The following is a 19,986-nucleotide window of genomic DNA, read 5'->3' on the forward strand; positions in this document are numbered from 1 at the left end:
TGGGTGTTTGATGTGAATCTGAGCGTATCCTGTAAGTGTGACTCCCCTGTGTGGGGGGGACAGAATCTTTGTGCACTGACTGTATTTCTGTACATGTGACCTCTAGTGTCTGTGTTTCCGGTGTTTGAGTATGAGTCCAGGTGTGTGAATGTTCTGTGTATCTGAGTGGGTCCACGTACCTTACAGTGGGCATGAGAGGATGTATGCATCAGGCTGTATGTGCACGTGAGCAGCTTCCCCAAGGACCCCTTCAGCTCTCAAGCATTTCAACCTTATTCTGCTTACTGCGGTTGCTCCCACCAGTGCCAACTTCTTCTCCAGAAGCTATAATAAAGTCATTTTAACAATTAAGTAGAACCTCCCGAATAGTCATTCCATCAGGAATCCCTTCAAGGAGCTAATGAGGAGTCACTGCACATGCAGACATACACATGGTGGAACAGCCTCCCTAGAATGCCTGGGCTGCATGCACACGTCACATATCTGAGGGCGCAGACCTCTTTGCCCAGCTCTACGATGCTGTGAGGGGCCTCATGCTACTTCTAAAGACTTGAGATTTCTTTTTTCTTTTAAATATTAAGTGAACGGGTCCCCCACCCACAGGGACAGTGGTAGAACTACTTGTTGACCCCAATATCCCTTTTCCCCAGCTTCTGTAGCTGGAGGAACTTCTGATATTTGGCAAGGAAATGGCCACCCAGTATAAAAACTACATTTCCCAGCCACCTTTGCAACTACAAGTGGCCATGAGACAGAATTCTGGCCAATGAAATAGGAACAAGTTTTGAGTTGTATATACATATTCCTTAAAAACAAGGGGTAGGGCTTCCCTGGTGGCGCAGTGGTTGAGAGTCCGCCTGCCGATGCAGGGGACGCGGGTTCGTGCCCCGGTCCGGGAAGATCCCACATGCAGCGGAGCGGCTGGGCCCGTGAGCCGCAGCCGCTGAGCCTGCACGTCTGGAGCCTGTGCTCCACAATGGGAGAGGCCACAACAGTGAGAGGCCCACATACCGCAAAAAATAAAAAAAATTTTAAAAATTGAAATAAAACAAGGGGTATCCCCTCTCCCTCCCCTCACCTACCCAGCTGTCCCCAGCCCCCCCATAATCATTGAGTCTTCCAAACACTTCCCAGGTTTCCGGCAAATTTAATACATGTGTCTCAAAAGTCAATGGCGAGGGTCAAGTGAATAAAATAAAAATGGGGTCATGGGGAAAGGGCCATGGACACACACAGGGAAGGGCAATAGGTGAGTTAGCTGGAGCAGGGGGGTGCCCTTCCTTGGGCATCACATCTCGTCCAAACCGTAGTCCTCCTCGGGGAAGTCCCCCACTGTCACAACGGATGGCTTGACGAAGGCGCCGTACTTGGCCTGGCATTCAAAGTAGCGTTTCCCATTCACACTGCAGGGCATGATGGGGAAGGCAGTGTCAGAGGGCTCCTACTCCAGATGCCAGCATGGCTGGGCTCCCCCAGTAGTACATGTATGCACTTACACATAAATGCACACATACGCGCACAGAGGCACACACACAGACGCTACACGGGGGATCTCTACCTGCCATCGTTTTTCCCTAGCGGCTCATCATAGCGAACACCGATCCAGTAGCCAGGCTTGAAATCTGTAAGTCCTGCCCAGGGGAGAAATCCCAATGAAACCTCCTTAGGCAGTTCACCCCAGATTCGCACCTGCCCACTGAGTATAAAGCCTGTCCTGGCAAAAACCACTCCTTGCTACCACCCAGGACAACCACCACCTCCTGCCCACGTCAATATGGTAGCCCCCTTCACTGGTCTCCCTGTTCCTACCCTGACCCCCATTCACTCAACACCCCCAGCCAAAGGGGGCTCTGTAAAAATCAAAGGGAAACAGCACCACTGCCTTGTCCCAAATTCCTCAAAAACTGCCCGTCTTGCTCAGCATAAAACCCACACTGCTTATGGCCAAATGATTTCTGACAAGGGTGCCAAGACAGTCCAATGAGGAGAGAACAGTCTTTCCAACAAATCGTATTGGGTCAACTAGATATCCACATGCAAGAGAATGAAGTTGAACTCCTACCTCACACCATAACCCAAAATTAACTCAAAATGGGTCAAAGACCTAAATGTAATATGTAACACTATAACACCCTTAGAAGAAAACACAGGTTTAAATCTTTGTGACCTTCTATTAGGCATTGACCTCTTACATATAATGCCACATGCATAAGCAAAAAAAGAAAAAAAAATTGGACTTCATAAAAACCAAAAATGTTTGTGCTTCAAAGGACACTATCAAGACTGTAAAAAGACAATCAACCCACAGAATGGGAGAAAATATTTGCAGATCATATATCTGATAAAGGAATTGTATCTAGAATACATAAAGGACTCTTACAACTTGTTATGGGCTGTACCGTGTCCCCCGCAAGTTCACATGTTGAAGCCCTAACCCTCAGTAGCTGAGAATGTGACTGTATTTGGAGACAGGGCCTTTAAAGAGATAACTAAGTTAAAATAAGGCCATCAGGGTGGGATCTAATCCAGGCTGACTGACATCCTCATAAGAGGTTATCTGGACAAAGACTCCAGGGATGTGCTAGCCCACAGAGGAAAGAGGACACATGTGAGGACACACAGAGAGGGTGGCCATGTGCAAGCCAAGGAGAGAGGCCTAAGAAGAAATCAAACCTGCCAAAGCCTTAATCTTAGACTTCCCGCTTCCAGAACTGTGAGAAACAAATTTCTGTTTTTTAAGCCACCTGGTGTGTGGTACTTTGATACGGCAGCCCTAACACACCAATCAACAACAAAAAGACAAACCACCCAATTAAAAACTGGGCAAAAGATCTGAATAAGCCATCTCTCTAAAGAAGATCTACAAATGGCTGTTAAGCACCTGAAAAGAGGCTCAATATCATTGGCCATCACAGAAACGCAAATCAAAACCATAATGCTCTACCACTTCATACCCATTAGAATGACCGTAATCAAAAAGACAGGTAATAGTAAGTGCTGATGAGGGCGTGGATTAACTGGAGCCCTCATTCATCGCTGGTGGGAATGTAAAATGGTGCAGCCATTGTGGAAACAGTGTGGCAGCTCCTCAAAAAGTGAAAGAGTTACTCTGTGACCCAGCAATTCCACTCCTAGGTACAAAGAAATAAAAACACATGTCCGCACAAAAACTTAAACAAGGATACTCAAAGCAATGTTATTTGTAATAGCCAAAAAGTGGGAAGGAGCCAAATGTTCTTCAACTGATGAATGAATAAATAAAATGTGGTGTTGCATACAATGCAATATTATTTGGTAATAAAAAGAAATGAAATACTGCCACATACTACAACATGGATGATCCTTGAAATTATGGTTCTAGTGAAAGAAGCCAGTCTCAAAAGACCACGTATTATATGACTCCATTTAAATGAAACTTCCAGAATAGGCAAGTCTATAGAGACATAACATAGATTAGTAGCCAGCTATGTGGACTGGGGGCGCTGGGGTTTCAGAAATGGGGAGTAGCTGCTAATGGTTATAGCGTTTCCTTTTAGGGTGATGAAAATGTAAAACTGACTCTGGTGACGGTTGCACGATTCCTGTGAACTAAAAGCTAATGAATGATACTCTTTAAATGGGTGATTTTTTTTTTTGGCTGTGTGGCGCAGCTAGGAGGATCTTAGTTCCCCAACCAGAGACTGAATGTGGGCCCTTGGCAGTGATAGTGTGGAGTCCTAACCACTGGACCGCCAGGGAGTTCCCTAAATGGGTGAATTTTATGGTATATAAGTTTTATCTTAATAAAACTGTTATTAAAAAACCCAAAAAAACCCCACACTGCTCTCTCCTGTCTCCGAGGCCCAGCACAGTCCAGCCTTGCCCATGGCCCGGGTGTGCCCTGATCACTTCGGTCTGTGCTTCCCCTATCACAGGCCTAATAATTCTGCCTGTTTCCCCATCTCAGCTCTGACCACTGTGCCCCCAGGCTTTCACCTCAGAATTGATCCCTCTGGCCTCCACTTCCTCCATCACAATTCAGGTCATGTGGCCTCTGCTTCCCACTTCCCTGCCGTGAACATACCAGGCTGTCAGAGTTAGCCCCTGGGTCCGTCTCCCTTCCTGGACTGAGATCCCCTTGAGGGCTGGGTCCCCAGCACTGCCCACCTCAAGGCAGGACACGAGGCCCCGGTGAGCCACGTACCTACATACATGACGGTGCCCCGGCGAGGGGGCTGCCCAGGCGCCTGCACCTCACAGCGGCTGCCCACGGGGATGGCACTGGCCTGGGCCTCCTCCTCAGTAAGGCGCTGGGAGCTCTCGGCCTCCTGCTGTGCCCGCTCTTCTTCACTGTATCGACCTAGCTTGTTGCGCTTCAGGAAGGAGCGGACTGAGTCTGTGGGTGGGGTAGGGGGTGAGGGTCAGACATGGGAGACCACCTGGGAGACCTCTGGCCTAACGAGATAATCTGCCACCCGCACGGGGCCAACACTCCGAGGGAAACGCTTCCGTGCTGGGTGTTGAAGGGCTGTCACCCAAGCCCCCCAAGTCTCCCACCACAGCCCTGGCCTCTCCCCAGGACCCCTGGGCCTCCCCACAATCCCGAAACTAAAAGGAAGGTGCCTGCTTGCAGTCTTTCGCGGCACCCCATCCTTCCGTCCCTTCAGTATCATGCTTGCCTCCACCCAGGCTCGGAAACCTTCATCTTCCCCACCACACATTCTCACCTGTCCCCACATGCCCGCACCCCATTGTCCTGTCGGTTCCACGTATTCTACCATGCTCTGTCCCCTACACCGTGCCCCCAGCGTGACCCTGACCGCCCCCCTATCTGACCCCACATACACACCCCAGACCTTCCTCTCAGGCCCCCTCTACTTTCTCATGGCCCTGTCTGCCTGCCTGCACTCGGCCACACCCCCCAGCCTCCATTCACACCTCATGCCCGTCCACCCGACTGTTCTCCCATGAGCCGTCTGTCCCCACGCCAACCTCACCCCGCCCCCTCCACTCCCCCATGCTTGCCTGCCCCACTGCCCACACCACCGACTCGCCCTCAGTGTCCCCGTCTATCCTGTCTGCTCCCCACCCCCTCCCCTAGCCCCCACCCCTCCTTGTGCACCCCGTACTTTGCCTCTGGTCGTAGGCTTCTTGTGAGATCTCGTATTTCTCCACCTTGGACATGTCCTCATACTCCCCAAGACGGGCACCGCTGTGGTCAATGACCTGTAGTGAGGGGAGGGAGGTCAGTGGGGATCAGGGTCTGGGCAGAGAGGCCTGGGATGCTGCGGGGGGCGAGTGTGGCTGCACGTTGGAGCGTTCCGTAGATTTAAGTCTCTCCTGTCTCGGAAAAACCACATTACTCTACCCTCACCTTTACCCCAGCCTTCTTGCCTGCCCTGAGCCCAGCCGAAGGGGTGAGAGCAGGTGTCTACAATGGCCATCTCCCTCTCTACCACCCATCCAAGGCCCTGGAGGCTGCATCTGCTTCCAGATGACCCCTACATACTGACATCCACATCACTGATGGCCCCAGGACACTGGAACCGAAGGGCAGAGCTCGGGCCTTGCTCATGAACCCTCCGGGCAGTGTGTCTATCCTCTCTGGACCTCTGGGACCCTCCTAGGCTGACCCCAACTTCCAGATCCTGGTGCATCTCTTCTGTACCACCCCCAACATTTATTCACTCATCACCTGATGAGCTCCTCCAAGGCACCCAGCTGGGCCCCGTGCTGGGTACTAGGGACACGGTACAAAAATAGATCAATTCCTGCCCTCAAGGAGTGCTCATTCTGCTGGGAGGCCAACCAGAAACAAATGCACAGAGATGGGTATTAAACACCAGATGACGACAAGGTTCTATGCAGACAAATACAACAAAGAGGCTTCTGGAAGGAGGGGATGTCTGAGACAGGCCTGAAGGAACAAGCACAAAGTCCCAGATGTAGAAATGTCTTTAGCTCCTTTGAGAAACAGCAGGGCCAGCACGGCGGCAGTGGAGTGAGCCAGGGGGAGAGTGGGAGACACAATAGATCACTGCAGACTTTGGCTTTTACCTAGAATGAGATGCAGCCAGGGAAGGGCTCAGCCAGGAAGGCTCTGATCTGACACAAGTGTTTACACGCTCCCTCAGCTGAGTGTGGGAAGCAGATGGAGGGGCACAGGGATGGGAGCAGGGAGACGGCTTGTGTGATGGTCCAGGAGAGAGAAGATGGAGGCTGGGCCAGGGTGGGGGCAGTGAGGGAGGAGAATCTGGATTCTGGATAGATTTTTGTGGGTGGAGCCCATGGATCTGCGGACAGATTAGATGTGGGTGTGAGGGAAAGACAAGGGTGAGGAACACCCTAAAGCATTTGGCCTGAGTCACTGGGCAAAACTGAAACGGCCCTTATTTCTGGCTAACGATCACTAAGAAGTTCCACTTTCTATATCAGGGGTTTTTCTAAGTTTGAGGTTGCTGTCATTCGTTGTTGCAAGAAATATGTGTGAGGGCTTCCCTGGTGGCGCAGGGGTTAAGAATCTGCCTGCCAATGCAGGGGACATGGGTTTGAGCCCTGGTCCGGGAAGATCCCACATGCCACAGGGCAACTAAGCCTGTGCACCACAACTACTGAGCCTGTGCTCTAGAGCACACGAGCCACAACTACTGAAGCCCGCGCGCCTAGAGCCTGTGCTCCGCAACAAGAGAAACCACCACAATAAGCCTGCTCACTGCAACAAAGAGTAGCCCCCCGCTCGCCATAACTAGAGAAAGCCGCGTGCAGCAACGAAGACCCAACGCAGACAAAAATAAATAAATAAATTTAAAGAAAAGAAATATGGGTGATATTTATAAACAGAAAAAGAATTTTAGAAAAAATACAAATTCTCCAGAGGCTCCACCTCTGGGAAACTTTCCTTGTATGGCCTCAGAAGTCAGCACCCTGTCTATACCTGAATCCATGTGTGAAACCCTCCTGTTTGAGGAGGCCACTGCCCTGCCTGACCCCCCAGCATCCCAAGGCTGAGACTGCCCAGGTCAGTCCAAAGTCAGTCCTATGGGCTCAGCACAGTCCCGACCTGCTCCCACAATGGTCCAGGACCCATAACCTCAACTGGACTATGGAAGCAGTCTCCTCCTTGGTCTCCCTACTCCTCTGTCCTCCACTGTCTGTTCCCCACATGCAATCAGAGGGAGCCTGTGAACACCTGAGTCAGACCAGGACCCTCCTGGCTCAGAGTCCTCCCCTGGCTTCCACTTCCCACCAAAACAGGACAGGTCACTCTTCAACCCCTGTACCCCACTCTGCTCCCTCCCACCTCAGAGTGTTTACACATGTTGTGCCCTCCTCCTGAAGCACGCTTTCCCCTTCTTCAGTTAACTTCAGGTCTCTGTTCAGGCAGCACCTCCTCCAGGAAGTCCTCCTGGATCTCATTGATGGGTCAGGTTCCCCAGTATAGGATCTCCCAGCTCTGTGATCTCCTCCTGCATGGCCCTCATCTCACTAACCCTTTACATTTGTTCCCGTGAATATTTAGCTAACGCCTACCGCACTCACTGGACAGAGCTAAAACACAGACCTTCTCAGACTTGATTCACAGCTATATCCCTGGCATAATGTGGATGCTCAGTGAACAGTTATGAATAATTGAAAGAGACAAAAAAGACCCAGTTCTCTGGGTACACTAACTTCTGGAGCCATGCAGACTGAAGTAAAAATTCTAGCTATGTCTCTCCTCAGGAAAGTAAATTCCATACTGAAACTAAGTTTTCTCTTCCGCAAAATAGGGTTAATTACGCCATTTTCCAAGTATTATTTTATGCATTCAACTCATCATTCAACAATGTTTCACTGAGCATCCTCTCTGTGCCAGGCACTGTTCCAGGTATTGGAGAAAAATACACAGTATGCCACAGGTGATTAGTGAGAAGGACAAAAATCAAAGAAAGGGGGAAAGGGAGGAGGTTTAAATTTTATACTGAGGGCAATGAAGCCCTCACACCCGGAAGGTGACATTTAAGTAAAGACTGGAAGGAAGGAGTGAGCCATGTGGGCATAGAAAAAAGAAACATTCAGGCACAGAGAACAGCACATGCAAAGTTCACCTGGGATGCTAGGACGTCTGCAGAGTTTTGGGGGGCGGGGAAGACTGAGGACAGAGAGGATGATGTGAGCTGATGCATGCAGAGGTCCTCTGTGTTCTGGCTTCTCCCAATATGTGAGCCTCTTTGCTCACCCTGACCCACCTCACACTCTGTTCCCTCTGCCTGGAATGCCCCTCCTGCCTCTTCTCTTAGGTCATCCTTCAGATCTCAACTCAGGCATCCCTAACTTCAGGAAGTCCCTTCTGATACCCCGAGGTGGGGTCAGGCACCTCTTCTGGATGCCTCCAGTCCCCTAGGCTTTTCTCATCCCAGTCCAGACCAATCTGGCTGCCAATGTCTGGTGATGGGTCTGTCTCTCTCACTGCTGGACTGGGAGCTCCATGCGGTTAGGGCCTATTTTGGTTATCACACAGCGCAAAGCACATCAAGCATCTATTGAATAAATAAATGAACGGAGGGGAGGGATCCCAGGTAGGGAGGCCTCACATGGATGCGACAGCCGTCATCTACGGGGTAAGAGCCCAGCAGTGCATCCTCCTGATCCAGCTTGCTGTAGAACTTGTCGTCAGGTCCATACAGCTCCAATTCCATGCAAGAAGCAGGGCTGCCCACAACCAGCTGTAGTTTACACTGTGGGGATAACAAGATGGGGAGGCGGGGACGAGGTGGAAGGCTGTCAGTGGCCCCACTCGCTGACCTGAGGCTCCGCCCTTTGTATCAATAACCATCACCCATTCCTCGCTCCTCCAAGAGACCTACCATTTAGGACCCACCTGGTTATCCCTGGCCCCACCTCCTCTGGTCTTGCCCCCACTCCCTGAAACCTCTTTTTTTCTCTGGCCCCGCACCCATTCTCTGGAACCTCAGGTTCCCTCTGGCCCCGCCCGCTGAGGTCCAGTCCAGAACCTCTGCAACCTCGGCTTATCTCTAGCCCCTTCCCTGCGCTGGGGAAGACCCTCCATTTCTTATTGGTCCCGCCCCCTCAACACTAGCCCCGCCCCTCAGGACCCCGCCCCCACGGCCACACCTTGAACTCAGCTATGGTGAGGCTGCGACTGTACCGCTTCTGGGAGCGAAAACTGTTGAGTGAGCTGCTGATGAAAATGTTCACTGTAGGCGCCGACAACCCCGTCACCTCCATCTCGCCGCGCCCTGCGGGGTCCCGCAACCCAGTCAGCCGCCTCACACCGGCTCCGCAGCCGCCGCCGCCGCCGCCGCTTCTGGGATATCAGCCCCTCCCCCTGCTCCCGGACCTGGCCAATCGCCGCGTCTCTTCGCCGCCTCCTGGAAGAAGTCCTGGGTAGGCCCAGCCAATCCTGAGAAGTCTCTCACAGTGCACAGTTCTTCCAATAGCGTCACGGGAAACGGCCTGGCGGGCGAAGGCTGAAGCCGAGAGGAAGGACTGGCAAGAGCTACCCCTGTCCGCGCATGTGCACTGGCCTTCAACCTGCAAAGAGCCAAGGCCTCTCCATTTACACTCAGCACTTTGAGGGTTACGTGACGCATCATTTTTCCCGGTTCTCGTACCACACTATTCTGTAAACTGGGGAAGAAAGGCCCAGAAGTTGGAAGCCATATTCTAGGATATCAAACGATTGAAGCAAGTAATTAATCAAACCTCAGCTCAGATCAGCCAGCACAAAGCCACTGGGAGCCATTACATGTGCGCAGCTCCTCCCCTCTTTTGGCGAAGCTAAGAGATCTGACCCTTCCCGCGACCTGTCGCGCGGCTGAGCAAGCGCTGAAGGCTAGGCGGGCAGTGAGTCGCCATGGAACCCGATGGGACCTATGAGCCGGGCTTCGTGGGTATTCGATTCTGCCAGGAATGGTGAGACCCGGCCAGCACTGTGGAAGGGGAGCAAGTAGTGGCCCCAGTACTGACCTCAGACCTCCCCCCTCCCCACAGTAACAACATGCTTTACCCCAAGGAGGACAAGGAGAACCGCATTCTGCTGTACGCGGTGAGCGCGAGCCAGCCGGGCGCCCCGGTGTTCCGTGACCGGCCCACAGGTTCCCAACGTGGCCCGGCCCTACTCCCAGTGCCGCCCCATCCTGGTCTACCCTCCGAACTGTCCCCCTAGTGAACCCGACTTTCTCGTCTTGCCCATCCGCGACGTGATTCTCGATTACACCCAATGATCCCAACCTCAAGACTCCATCCCCTAGTCATCCCCTCGGGGGAAGGCCATGCCCTCCCAGTCCCATCGGGGATCTCTCTGTGACCCCCTTCCCGCCACTCTCGCCCTCTCGCAGTGCCGGAATTGTGATTACCAGCAGGAAGCCGACAACAGCTGCATCTACGTCAACAAAATCACGCACGAAGTGGAGTGAGTGGCAGGGCCCGAGCTCGGAGACGGGGTTGTTGGCTTGGAAGGCCCGGTCTAAGCATACTTATTCACCCTTTATTCCCTCAGCGAACTGACCCAGATCATCGCTGACGTGTCCCAGGACCCCACGTTGCCGCGGACCGAAGACCACCCTTGCCAAAAGTGAGCGCGCAGCTGGTATTGGGGAGGGAAGGTGGCTCATCCTCACCGGACGGAGAAGGGAGGAGGGAAGGGTATGGCAGGCTCTGAGTGGCTGACTGTCCTCTCAGGTGCGGCCACAAGGAGGCGGTGTTCTTCCAGTCACACAGTGCCCGGGCCGAGGTGAGTGGTGAGAGCAAGGCTTTAGGAGTGACCTGGGCCTGGTCCTTCCCAGGGGTGGGGATACCAATATTGGGGAGATCCTGCCCTTCCAGGCATCTCGAGCTGGACCTTTAGTAGTGGGGAAAGCCCCCTAGTCTGTTCTTTTGGGGTGAGGCTTCTCTGGATGGAGGTTCGTGTTGTACCCAGCCCTGTGGATCCAGACCCTTCCTAACCGTACATCCTTTCTGCCAGGATGCCATGCGCTTGTATTACGTGTGCACAGCCCCACACTGCGGCCACCGCTGGACCGAGTGAACCACTCTCCCCCTTGTGTAATAAATGCTGTGTTCTATGCGTGCCTTTCCTCTGTTTATTTTCCTCTCATGGGTTGGACACAGGGTTCCCAGTCTCAAGCAGCGTGGTGCAGGGTGCGGTGCTGCGCGTAGGCGTCAGGCCTCGAGCTGGTGAAGCCGCAGTCCTCACACACATGTAACTTCTCACGGCGCTCACGATAAGCGTAGCTGGCCAGCTGTCCGTGTGCCTTGGCAAGATGCACTTCAAGTGAGCAGCGCTGCGTGAATGCTTTCCCGCAAGCTCCACAGCGGAATGGCCGGATCCCTGCGCAGGTGGGCCAGAGGGAGAGAGGACAGACAGGGCAATGGCCCCCAGACCAGCACCCTCCGACCTCGCCCTCCGTGAGCATTCCCCCTTTCCTACTCCAGGTTCGCCAGACCTCGGCCTGCTTCCCACCATCTGCTACCTCCACCCCGTGCAAACGTGGGAGCTGTGTGTCCCCACCCTCCTCACCAGGATGTTCCTTCCCCTGGAGGAGAAGGAGGGAGGCTTTCCCTTGCACCCTTCAATATGCGACCTGAATCCTGTAACCAGTACCTGTTTTCTCTTTGTATCCCTCAGCAGGCCCCCACCTTGGCACCACCCCAACACCCACTGGCTGGGAGCTGAGGTGCATGGTATTCCCAGCCTCCTGAAGGCTGAGTCTCTGCCCCACTAACACATGCCCCACTTGTGCACGGAACTCAAGTGCACAGAAACTCCACATCCCATGCACCTCCCTCCATTTCGTTCCATCCCCCCCCAGCAGCGCCTCCCAGTCAGTCCCTGCTGCCGCTTACCCATGTGAGTCCTCACGTGCCGCTTGAGGTCAAAGGCGTCGTGAAAGCCCTTGCCACAGTAGTGGCACACGTGGTGGTGGGCAGGGCTGTGGCACTTGAGGTGCCGGGTCAGCATCCGCTGCAACGGGAAGCCTTGGGGCAGAGGGGGCAGCCAGGCATCCCAGGGCCCCTAGGAGTGGCAGTCAGTGTGCCCTGGGAGGGCTGTGGGAGGGACATGGGAGTTAGGACCCCACCCCACCCCTCCACTGGACCAAATGGAGCACCTAGAACTGGGAACCAAGGAGGTCTGGGAAGGCTGGAGACTGCAGTTTGTGCGTGCTTATGCCACCCTCTCCCCAAGGTCTTCACTGACCACCCTGCCCCCCATCGCCCTTTGTTTTCTATTTCTCCATAGTACATACCATCTTCCAACATAATATTTTTTTCCCCAATTTTATTATCTATACCTGCAGCTCCCACCAGATTATAAGCTTCAGGAAGGAATGAGTTTTTGTCTTACTCCTCAACACCCATTGCCTAGGACAGGCCTGGCTCCCAATAAAAACTGAAATAATCTCCAGCACATTTACATCCCGCCTAGGGCTTTCCTTCTTCCAGTGCACGCACAGCTGAGTATCCCTTCTGAGAGACCCCAAAGCTCCTCCCCCATCCCCCATCCAGCTCCTGTCACCTTGTCTGATTCTCTGACATAATGCAAACCACCACCCATTATTGGTTTGAATCCTGTTCTTCTGCCCCACTGGGCAGAGAATCCCTGGGGGCAGGGGCTGTGGCTGCCCACCCTGGGGAAAGGGTACTTGGGGTGAGGGCTAACAGTGAGCCCACTACTAAAAAAGAAAAGGCATTTCCAGCAGAGAGGACAATGGGTGGGAAGGTCCCGAGGCTGGAGTGGCACGAGGGGGTAAGGGGCAGGCAGGTTCTCTGGAGGCTGAGAGCGGGCAGGGGTGAAACTGAGCAGGGTCTTGTGGGCCAGCTGCAGACTCACCGCTGCCCAAGAGTCCCGGAGGCCAGAAGACTGGTGTGCCAGTGGCCCCCCCAGCCTGCTGCAGTCTGAGGAGAGAAGCCAGATGATGATGCTTTGTGTCTCCCCTGCCCCTCACCTCTAGGCCCAGTGAGGGGCCCACCTGGGACATAGGCATGTCCCCGGAGCTGGTCAGGCAGGTGGCCCCAGTTGGGTGGCTGTGGACGCCAACTCCTGACCAGGAAGGCGCGGGGCATCACCACCGGGAACAGCTCCCCCCCACACAGGGCTGCTTCCTCCACCTGCTGTCAGACCTCAGGCCCAGGAGGACTATTCCAGGTGGGAAGGGAGGGGGAAGTCACAGAGAGGTCTCATTCTCTCCATGCAAATTTTGTGACAGGCCCAGGGGGCAGACTTAGCTGGCTCCAGTTACCTCTGCCTTGGGCCCTGCCATTCCTCCGCCTTCTCCTCTGCCAGGTTCCTGAGGGTACTCTCCAGCCTCCAGGGGAAGACAAGCACTAGGGCCCCCCGGGAGGTCAAGCAAGGGCAAGACTGGAACCTAAGCAGCCCTTGGGGGTGGAGAGAGGAAACAGAGACCCCAGTGGGGCTGAGTGTTTTTCCATATTACCAGCAGACCTGAGGGTCTGTTTGCCAAGCAAATCAGTCACTACCTGACATCCAACAGCCTGCTTGGTTATTCAAATCACAGCAGCCGTCTGAGGAAGCAGAGGAGGGGGTGACTGATTGCTTGCTCCAGAGGGTGGAGAGACAGCAGGGTCCAATTTGGTAAGGTCAAAGTGAGGATCCAGCCTGTGCATCTTCAGGCGGGAAACTCTACCTCTCTGATCCGCAGATGCCCAGAGCTGACGTTCAGCCGGAAGCACTGTTCAAGTGTATGGGGTATCACAATACTGGTTTGTTACTAGTGCAGCTCCTAGTAACTCCCTCACTCTCCTACGGTCCAGGAACTATAAGGGGTCACCTGACACAGCCAGGGGCTCCCAGGACCCTTACCCCAGCACTCTGGCCAGGCTCTGTTCTAGATTGGTCATTGGCTTCTTAGCCAGGGGTTAAGGATTTTGAATATTCCCCATGCAGTTACTTTCACTTATTCACCCAACGATTTTCTGATCTCCAACTATAGGCCTGGCCTAGCTCAGCACTGAAAATGACATAAAGGTCCATGGGGGAGACACACCAGTGACAGTCCAGAATGACCAAGGCTGTGATGGGGGAAGCACAGGCAGAGTGACCCAAGCTTCAATGGGGAAAAACCAGGGGGCTCAGGGGACCCAGAAGAGGCTCCTGATCCAGTCTAAGTGTTCAGGGATGACTTCCTAGGTGTGAGCCTTGAAGGAAGAAGAGGTTTCTGGTAAACAGGGAGGGTTTTCCAGGCAGAGGAACAGTCTATAAAAGGCTTGATGGTGCAAGAAGCAATACTTATTCATTTCTTCACATTCCCTGAGAGTCAGTCCAGCTAAATTCATTTGCGGAAGCAACAGAGGAAGCGCTGGAAGCCTGCTGGCCCAGAGCTTTGCCACTTTCTCTCTGCAGGACCTGGGGCAAGTCACATCTTGTCTTGCTGAGCCTGTTTCTTCATCTGGAAATGGGACTGAGTCTTCCTAGTTTGTGTTGAAAATCCATGTAGATCACCCAGGGAGAGGATCTGGCATGAAGCAGACGTATAAATGCGGGTTGTTCAAAAGTCTTGAAGGGTGGGGTGGCTAGGCAAGCATCTGAGTTTCAATCAGCCCACGTAAAATGGGATTTTTTTTTTTTTTTTTTTTTTGGCTTCACTGCACGGCTTGCGAGATTAGTTCCCTGACCAGGGATCGAACCTGTGCGCCCTGCAGTGGAAGGGTGGTGTCTCAACCTCTGGACTGCCAGGGATGTCCCTGTAAAGTGGGATTTTAAGTGTCTCCATCTCCCAATTGTTGGACTTAACGCAGCTGTGACTGGTGTGCCTGGCCTGGGTCGGCAGCCCAGTATCTAGGACCTGACCGACGCAGGGCCAGATGCACTGGGGCCAGATGCACTGAAGAACAAGCCAGTGAGCAGGTTATGGGAGCCATTTTGTTTGTCTCAGGTGCCCAGTTCTCCATGCCCAACACCACATCTCTTGGGACAACTGGTTCCTGAGTTGTTGCTGAAAACACATTAGGGAAAAACCCTGGGGCCGGCTATCTTTACTTGCCCCCAGGTCCCTTTTCTGTCCTGCTCTATGTCCTGGGAAGCTGACCTGGGTGGTCAGTATCATTTGGGCTCCTGGGCCCTCTGGCTTCCAGTGGGGTTTAGACAATGGGGAGCCTGGCAGAAGATGGGGGAGGGGTTCCCCCAACTCCCTCCCTGTGGGGTTGCCAGGAACACAACTCCCCTCAGGGCAGCTGTCTCCAGGATTTGCTCTTCTGGGTTCCACTTTGCTCCCTTGTGCCTTGTGTGGGGAGTAACACCTCTCCTCTGTTACCAGTCTAGGGTCATGCACTGGCCCTGAAGTTTCCCTGTTCCCTGTCCACTTCTCTGCAAATGATCCCTCTGCTAAGCTCTCTTTCAAATATCCCACGTGAGCATGCTGTCCTCTTGCTGCTGGTGCACTGTCGCATGCACACACATTCATCAGCTGTGGTTTCTTAACCAGTTGGTTTGTCTGAGGAAAGTCTGGTCCTTCCAGGGCTGAAGAGCTTGGCATTACGAGGTGGAGACTGGCAGACACACTGGATCCTACCAGCCCACCTTCCTTTTGTGCTGAGAGAACCCAATTTTGTTGCAACAGTAACAGGCCCAGGACAGGGGAGGTGGCTGGTCCAAGCAAATTAAAGGCATCTCCAATCCTGTTGCCTGCAACTGCTCTGAAAGCGGAGGCATCTAAGAAGGCTTTGCACTTTTCCCCCACTATCCTGGTGGCTGCCCTGCTTTGTGTCTTTGCTCCTGGTTGGGTGAAGGTATACTGCTGGGAGCTATGGCAGCCATGTTGCCACCATGAGGGCCTAAGCTGGAGAGTGAAACTCAGACTCACAGAGGGTGAAATACAGCAGGAACAGAATCAAGAGTAACAAATGTCCCTTTAGCTTGGGGCCCCTTAAGCCAGGTGTTTGCTACCTGGAGTTGAAGAGTTAACTATGATACAAGGTGGGAGGAGGGGTAAAATCAACGAGGGACCGAGGCTCAAGGTGGTCCCCTGGGTGTCCAGGGTCCTGGAAACCAAACACCTCAGAGATCTTAGGCACCTGTGGCCGAGGCAGGCAGGGGCAGGTCAAGTGGGTCTCCAGTCTGCAGGGGTGGCCAGTGGGCCGGGGCAGGGAGAGGGAGCCTTGAGAAATAAACAATACTGGGCATCTTCCCAAACACCAAGATCAGGCATTTTATTTAGGGGAAAAAAACTATTGTGAATGTGTCTTGGACTTAAATGTCATGAAGCAACAAGGCCCTGCCCAGTGGGACCCATTCTTCCTCCCACCTCCTCTCCTATCCTCGCCCTGAGCTCACTCCATTCCAGCCTGCTGGCTTCACTGCTATTCCTTTCATGTACGTCTGAGCTTGCCATGGGGCCTTTGCACCGGCCTTTGTCTGCCTGGATACTTGCCTGAGTGTCCACACGGCCTGTGCCCTCTATCAAGCCTCAGCTCCAACATCACCTAAGAAAGTCCTGTCACCAGCACAGGGAATGCGCTCAGTTTACCTACAGTTAGACAGTTATTTTAATTTCTGTCGTGTTTCACTTTCTAGAAGGTGAATGCCACGAGGGCAGATGCTTTGCTTGTCCTGTTCCTTGATCTACTCCTACCGTGTAGAGCAGTGACAGCAGCTGGGACCAGCAATTCCTCGGGGCTGGTAGGATTTTTTTCAACAACTGCATGATTGGTTCAGTGTTTACAGGGCCAACAGAGAGCCACGTCCTCATGTTAAAGAGTCTGGCTCTACCACCAGGCAAGCCTCATTTGACTCTCAACTCTATGGGACCCGAGGCAAGGCACTGGATCTCTCTGAGCCTGTTTCTGGTGGGCCGTGATCACCAAACAGAGCAGTGAGGAACTCACAGGCAAGTGGGGGTTCAGGCCAAGCAGGCTGCACAGTACGACTGTGCTCTAGGAGGGTTCTGCTCCTGCCGGCTTCCTTTTTACAGACTTGGGACAGTGAGGGCTTTTGTTGTCACAAGAGTGTCCTTCTTAGCAGACATGCCACGTGGCTAGATGCCTGCTGCCTAGGGAAGCTGGTACCAGTGCTGGGAGCTCATGGGATGTTGAAGCTGGACACAGTCTTGCTGGGGAAGAAATTACTGGTCCCAGCTGCTGGGTGGCCTAGGTATGCTCCCTGGATTTGTCCTTCCTCACTTTACCCTGCTGCAAACGGGAACAAAAGCCTGAAGCTCATAGGATCCAGCATGGGACTGGCCCAGGGGCCGTGAGCCAGTGTTGTGGCAGTATGTGAACTGGTGGCCAGGGTCTGGGACATGGTGATCACAGAGGCTCCAGTGGGTTCTTGCGCATCAGTAGGGGGCAGAGAAGAAGGGCTGGCCCCTCCCTAGAGTACAGCTGGGCCCCACTGGGCAAGGACCACATGTGACTCCACAGCAGCTCAGTGGGCTGGGGACAGGTGACGTGGGAGCCAGGTGCTGGGATCATCATTATTGCAGCTCCCCAACAGTCCTGTGTTGCCCACGACAGAGTCCTGGAACAGGGCCTGGCACTGGGGCATCTGTGAGTTCCCTGGGCTCTCTACCCTCTCTCCCTGCATCCATCTGAAGGGGGCTTTGTGGATGCGCCAGAACAGGCACCAGGAACCACTCCTCCAAGCTGTCAGTTTATTTGCGTAAAGTAACTATTTCTTCAGAAGCAGCAGGGCTGCGGTGGAGGGGGCTGCTGGCTCTCAGTCCCCCCGTGCCTTCCTCCGCACGGCCTGCACCAGCAGCTCTGAGTAGTGTTCCAGCAGGGCACGCAAGTCTGGGCTGGCCAGGGGGCACAGTGTAGGTGGGGAGGGGGGGCCTGGGTTGGGCAGGGCCTGGGCTGGGGCCACATCGGTCCCAACCAGCCAGTCGTTGGCCTCTAACTGGCTGTGGATCCAAAGGAAAGTGGAGGCCAGCTCAGTCTGTGCCTGCCGCTGCTCGGCGCCCACCTCGTCACTGGAGACCATCTGCAAGGGGCGCCCATCTTGTTAGGGGCCACCTGGGCCAGGCAGTGCCAGGGAGCCCCTCAGTCCTTTCCCCTGACCCTGGGGCTTGGCTCACCAGGTGGTAAAGGTCCAGGGCTTCTTGGAAGGTAGTCTGCAGTCTGTGCACGACGGTCCCCACATTGCTCAGCTCAAGGGGATCTGGGGGCAGTACCCTGGCTGGCCCCCTCGGTTCCCCGCAGTGTCCAGGGCAGCCCTGGACTGGACTGAGCGCATCTGGGGGTGGAGGGGACGAAATGAGAAAGACACTTCTACTTTTTAGCTGGTCTAAAGAGGCCAGTGTTGCTGGGCCGACCACAATTGTTGTCCCTCTGCCTGGGATGCTTCCCTCAGTCCCCAAGGCTACCTTCCCACCCCTTCTGCAGGTCTCTGCTCAAATGCCACCTTCTCCCTGAAGCCTTTTCTCATCATCCTGTTTAAAACTAACCACTGCTCCCACCTGTCACTCCCTAAACCCTTTCTTTCTCTTTTTCTCAGCACACATCGCTTTGTGATACACTGAACACTTTCCTTACTAGATTTAGTCTGGGCGTCTCCCCCAGTTAAGGTGTCAATTTTCTGTAGTCTTGTTTACCACCAGGTCCCGCGTCCCCAGGGCCCAGGACAAAGCCCAGCACAAACGAGGTGCTCACTGAATATGTAAGGCAATGAATGAGTGAGTGGCACAGCGCCCGTGGCCAGGTCAAGTGCCCACCTTTGGAGCTGAGCCAGCTGTTACATGCGATGAGCTTAGGGGACAATCCCTTGTCCCAAGGATGGTACTCACCAGGGCTGGGCTCCAGGAGGGAGGTGATGCTGCCGGGGACCCCAGGCCTGGCCTCTGGAAGTGGGGGGCTGTTGGGATGGGAAGGGGTATTGAGGGACTCGGTGGCCAGGAACCTTGGGAGAAAGGTGGCGTTGTGGAGTCTTGGGGCACTCCCATCCACAGGGCTGGGGGCCAGGAAGCTGGCTGTTGTGACCATGACATTGGGCTGGATGGCCACAGGCTCCTGGGACCAGACACACGTGGTGGGAGGCTCCAGTTGGGGTGGGGGCAACACGAGCCTGTCACAGATGCTTGGCAGGGTGAGTTTCAGGCTGGCGCGGGCCTCATGGTTGCCCCGGGAGGGCAGGGCAGCTTCTTGGCCCTCACTGTCAGAACTGGGTGTCACTGTGGTGGTGATGACTTGGAGCTCCTGGCCCAGGGAGGCCAGCTCCCCCAGGGACGAGGACCTGCACAGAGGCCTGGCCAGCTCAGCCAGGACAGGGCCCTCACTGTCCTCAATGGAAATGCTGTGTGGTATCCTGGCACAGGAACTGGCAGTGGCCTCCATGCAGGAGCGGGCGGCGGGGGTGTGGAAACCCTGAGCCAGGCCTGGAGTGGGTAGAGCTGTGGGTGTCGGAGGCTTCTTGTCTGTGGGCAGCACAGAGGAGGGCAGGATGCAGGGCGCCAGGCCTGTGAGGCAGGGGGCTAGAAAGGAAGAGGCAGCTTACTCTCATACCCCAGCTCAGAGCTGATGGACAGGGAGCCCCAGCCAGGGTGGCTGCAGGGTCTGAGTGGATCCTGTCCATCCCCACCATGGCTCAGCTAGGCACCCAGGGCCATTTGCTGAGAAGGCTAGGGCTTTTCACCTGGGGGTGGGGACACTCACTCAGTGGGGACCAGGCTTCCAGGGTCTCGAGGGGCTCCTCAGCCTTTCCCCCAGAGATGACCTGCAAGCATAGCCTTGAGGTGAGGATAAGGCCACCAGGCTCCCAGCCCTATGTCTCGAGGGAAGCGGCCCCAGTACTCACATTGGTCCTGCCTGGGCAGGTGTAGCCAGTACCTGCTCTCAGGGGCTCTGCTCTGGGCGGGCTCCCCCTGAGATCCATGAGTTTGACCTCTGGGGATTTCACGAGGTGCAGGGGCAGCCGGGAAGGGAAGGTGTGGGTGAACCTGTAGGGGGGAAAACAGGTGGTTGTGGCTGCCTTGGGGGCGCCTGAGGGCACACAGCCCCTTCCCACGGAGAGACAGAGAGCTGGAAGGCGGGATGGGGTTCACTAGTTCACCAGCTCCC

General features: G+C 54.5%; 3 protein-coding genes across 9 annotated transcripts in view; 1 reads left to right on the forward strand and 2 right to left on the reverse strand.

Moving 5' to 3' along the window:
- Positions 1–1,127: 1,127 nt before the first annotated feature.
- Positions 1,128–10,630, reverse strand: TBCB (tubulin folding cofactor B). Of its 2 annotated transcripts, none has more exons than XM_030874777.2 (7): positions 10,490–10,630; positions 9,094–9,513; positions 8,553–8,696; positions 5,109–5,205; positions 4,184–4,375; positions 1,559–1,631; positions 1,128–1,403 (listed from the first exon to the last, which is right to left on the reverse strand). In XM_030874777.2, the coding sequence occupies exons 2-7, from the start codon at positions 9,205–9,207 to the stop codon at positions 1,289–1,291; spliced, it is 735 nt and encodes a 244-aa protein (XP_030730637.1). In that variant the 5' UTR covers positions 9,208–9,513; positions 10,490–10,630; the 3' UTR covers positions 1,128–1,288. The 2 variants fall into 2 exon arrangements, with proteins under 2 accessions (XP_030730637.1, XP_060144845.1); XM_060288862.2 differs by having other exon boundaries at positions 10,338–10,585.
- Positions 9,530–14,559, forward strand: POLR2I (RNA polymerase II subunit I). 3 transcript variants are annotated; one of them, XR_009560000.2, is made up of 7 exons: positions 9,530–9,894; positions 9,973–10,027; positions 10,320–10,393; positions 10,481–10,555; positions 10,663–10,714; positions 11,092–11,319; positions 11,416–14,559. XR_009560000.2 is itself a non-coding variant. In XM_060288877.2 (6 exons), the coding sequence occupies exons 1-6, from the start codon at positions 9,836–9,838 to the stop codon at positions 11,137–11,139; spliced, it is 363 nt and encodes a 120-aa protein (XP_060144860.1). In that variant the 5' UTR covers positions 9,530–9,835; the 3' UTR covers positions 11,140–14,559. The 3 variants fall into 3 exon arrangements, 2 of the variants coding, with proteins under 2 accessions (XP_060144860.1, XP_030730671.1); XM_060288877.2 differs by having other exon boundaries at positions 11,092–14,559; XM_030874811.3 differs by lacking the exons at positions 11,092–11,319; positions 11,416–14,559 and adding an exon at positions 10,946–11,045 and having other exon boundaries at positions 9,535–9,894.
- Positions 14,560–14,581: 22 nt separating this feature from the next.
- Positions 14,582–19,986, reverse strand: part of WDR62 (WD repeat domain 62) — a 48,981-nt gene continuing 43,576 nt past the window's right edge. For 3 of the 4 annotated variants that reach the window (XM_030874562.3, XM_030874559.2, XM_060288718.1), the window contains 5 exons: positions 19,724–19,865; positions 19,582–19,642; positions 18,717–19,400; positions 18,009–18,166; positions 14,582–17,914 (listed from right to left, as the gene is read on the reverse strand). In XM_030874562.3, coding sequence (XP_030730422.2) covers positions 17,651–17,914; positions 18,009–18,166; positions 18,717–19,400; positions 19,582–19,642; positions 19,724–19,865 — 1,309 coding nt within the window. In that variant the 3' untranslated portion in view covers positions 14,582–17,650. The remainder of the gene's footprint in view (positions 17,915–18,008; positions 18,167–18,716; positions 19,401–19,581; positions 19,643–19,723; positions 19,866–19,986) is intronic. The other variant, XM_030874558.3, reaches the window with a different exon arrangement.

This window comes from Globicephala melas, chromosome 19 (genome assembly GCF_963455315.2).
Source record: "Globicephala melas chromosome 19, mGloMel1.2, whole genome shotgun sequence".
In the NCBI taxonomy this organism is placed as follows: Eukaryota; Metazoa; Chordata; class Mammalia; order Artiodactyla; family Delphinidae; genus Globicephala; species Globicephala melas.

What these genes read in the sequence shown, in the direction of transcription:
- TBCB (XM_030874777.2), bottom strand. Translation starts at nt 9,207, where the DNA reads ATGGAGGTGACGGGGTTGTCGGCGCCTACAGTGAACATTTTCATCAGC. An exon ending in GGGCACCGTCATGTATGTAG is followed by an intron (nt 1,632 to 4,183) that starts GTACGTGGCTCA and finishes TCCCCTGGGCAG; the next exon opens with GACTTACAGATTTCAAGCCT. An exon ending in CTAGGGAAAAACGATGGCAG is followed by an intron (nt 1,404 to 1,558) that starts GTAGAGATCCCC and finishes CATGCCCTGCAG; the next exon opens with TGTGAATGGGAAACGCTACT.
- POLR2I (XM_030874811.3), top strand. Translation starts at nt 9,836, where the DNA reads ATGGAACCCGATGGGACCTATGAGCCGGGCTTCGTGGGTATTCGATTC. An exon ending in ATTCGATTCTGCCAGGAATG is followed by an intron (nt 9,895 to 9,972) that starts GTGAGACCCGGC and finishes CCCTCCCCACAG; the next exon opens with TAACAACATGCTTTACCCCA. An exon ending in CACACAGTGCCCGGGCCGAG is followed by an intron (nt 10,715 to 10,945) that starts GTGAGTGGTGAG and finishes CCTTTCTGCCAG; the next exon opens with GATGCCATGCGCTTGTATTA.